Below are 2382 nucleotides of genomic sequence, written 5' to 3'. Positions count from 1 at the left end.
CTTAGTTTTCACTGGAGCTACAGTATCCAGAGTCGTACGTAGTGAGGAGGTGAAATTATTAACAAGATAATTGACCTCTGTTGGGGTAGCGTTCAGATAGCTGCTCTGCTCTGTGTTGGTACAGGGCATTGACGATGATAACAGTGGCTGGATTATATTCTTAAACTTAGTTACAGCGCTTTCAGAAAGACATCTACTTTGATAAAGTCCACTCTCCACTGCTGCGTAATCAATTATTGTAAATGTAAATGTTATCAAGAAATGATCAGACAGGAGAGGGTTTTCAGGAAACACTGTTAAATGTTCAGTTTCTATGCCATATGTTAAAACAAGATCTAGAGTGTGATTAAAGTGGTGGGTGTGTTCTTTTACATTTTGAGAGAAACCAATTGAGTCTAACAACAGATTAAATGCCATGTTGAGGCTGTCATTTTTAGCATCAACATGGATGTTAAAATCACCCACAATAATTATTTTATCTGAGCTCAGAACTAAATCAGATATAAAGTCTGAGAAATCAGACAGAAACTCTGTGTAAGGCCCAGGTGGACGATAGATGATAACAAGTAAGACTGGTTTCTGAGTTTCACAGCTGGGGTGGACAATGTTAAGCATCAGGCTTTCAAATGAATTAAAAGTCTGTCTTGGTCTTTCATTAATTAATAGACTGGTGTGAAAAATTGCTGCCACACCGCCCCCTCGACCTGTGCTTCGAGATTTCTGGTAGTTAGAATGACTCGGGGGTGTTGATTCATTTAAACTAACATAATCATCCTGCTGCAACCAGGTTTCTGTAAGGCAGAGTAAATCAATTTGTTGATCAATTATTAAGTCATGTACTAACAGAGACTTGGAGGAGAGAGACCTAATATTTAATAATCCACATTTCACTGTTTTACTCTTTGGTTCAGATGTGGATACTGTATTGTTCTTTCTTTGTAAATGTTTAAGTTGTTTGTTGCTGGTTTTTAGTTTGTTTTTTGTCTTTTTGGAAGCTGACACAGTCTCTATGGAGATGGGTGTTTTGGGGGGGGGGAGGTAGCAGGAGGAGAGAAGCTGCAGAGAGGCGTGTAAGACTGCAACTCTGCTTCCTGGTCCCAACTCTGGATAGTCATATTTTGAGGGGTTTAATAAATTTGTCCATATTTCTAGAAATGAGAGCTGCTCCATCCAAAGTGGGATGGATGCCATCTCTCCTAACAAGACCAGGTTTCCTCCAGAAGGTTTGCCAATTATCTATGAAGCCCACATCATTTCTGGGACACCACTCAGACAGCCAGCAATTTAAGGAGAACATGCGGCTAAACATGTCACTCCTGGTCTGATTGGGGAGGGGACCAGAGAAAACTACAGAGTCCGACATTGTTTTGGCAAAGTTGCACACCGATTCAATATTGATTTTAGTGACCTCCGATTGGCGTAACCGGGTGTCATTACTGCCGACGTGAATTATGATTTTACTGAATTTACGTTTACCCTTAGCCAGCAGTTTTAAATTTCCTTCAATGTCGCCTGCTCTGGCCCCTGGAAGACAATTGACTATGGTTGCCGGTGTCTCTAGCTTCACATGTCTGAGAACAGAATCACCAATTACCAGAGTTTGACCCCCAGCGGGTGTGTCACCGAGTGGGGAAAAACGGTTAGACAAATGAACGGGTTGGTGGTGTACCTGGGGCTTCTGTTTAGGACTATGCTTCCTCCTCACCGTTACCCAGCCACCCTCTTTCCGCAGCTTCTTGGGATCTGCCGGGGAACAGCTAGCGGGGCCTACGCTATCTTCGGCTGCACCAGCTACAGGGGCCTGGCTAGCTAAGGGTGAGTGAAGGGTGCGAAGCCGAGTCTCCAGTTCAGTAATCCTGGCCTCCAGAGCTGCAAATATGCTACATTTGTTACAGATATCATTACTGCTAAAGGAGGCCGAGGAGTAACTAAACATCTGACACAATGAGCAAGAAAGTGCAGGAGGGACAGGTGAAGTAGCCATGGTGCTAACGAGTTGGCTACGAGCTAAGCTAGCGAAACAGTACAGAGACAGTGAGTGAATACTTTGGCTATAAATTAGGTAGTGAGTACACAGAAAGTGTGCTTCGGATGAAGCACGTGAAGATGATAAAAGAATGTATTTAAAAGTTGTTAATTAAACTGCTAAGCAAATAAGCTACTCAGAAACACCACTGTGTTTGAGCAGGAACAGGAAATGATACTATACCACAGAGCGAGCGAACACCAAGTGACAGCGCCACCGACAGATATAACATATAAGATATAAAACAGATATAACTACGTTAGTCCTACTGTAAAACAATAAAACAAGGTACGAACTTTCCCATGCTCCTAGGATGTGGGGGTGAAAGCCAGAACACCCTGGAATGTTACAGACTT

The 2382-nt window shown here is 42.8% G+C and overlaps 1 protein-coding gene across 1 annotated transcript; it reads right to left on the bottom strand.

Moving 5' to 3' along the window:
- Positions 1-1043: 1043 nt before the first annotated feature.
- LOC148094570 (uncharacterized) lies at positions 1044-1984 on the bottom strand. Its single transcript, XM_087837564.1, has one exon. The coding sequence runs from the start codon at positions 1982-1984 to the stop codon at positions 1112-1114; it is 873 nt and encodes a 290-aa protein (XP_087693690.1). The 3' UTR covers positions 1044-1111.
- Positions 1985-2382: the final 398 nt, after the last annotated feature.

Source organism: Neolamprologus brichardi, unplaced genomic scaffold (assembly GCF_056152115.1).
Source record: "Neolamprologus brichardi isolate AB-2024 unplaced genomic scaffold, ASM5615211v1 NODE_ptg000036l+_length_2141236_cov_1, whole genome shotgun sequence".
NCBI lineage: Eukaryota > Metazoa > Chordata > Actinopteri > Cichliformes > Cichlidae > Neolamprologus > Neolamprologus brichardi.
Note: the sequence above shows the minus strand (reverse complement) of the source record. Positions and strands in the feature narration are given on the sequence as shown.

Bases quoted from the DNA above. Each gene is read 5' to 3' on its own strand.
- LOC148094570 (XM_087837564.1), bottom strand. From the start codon at position 1,984: ATGGCTACTTCACCTGTCCCTCCTGCACTTTCTTGCTCATTGTGTCAG.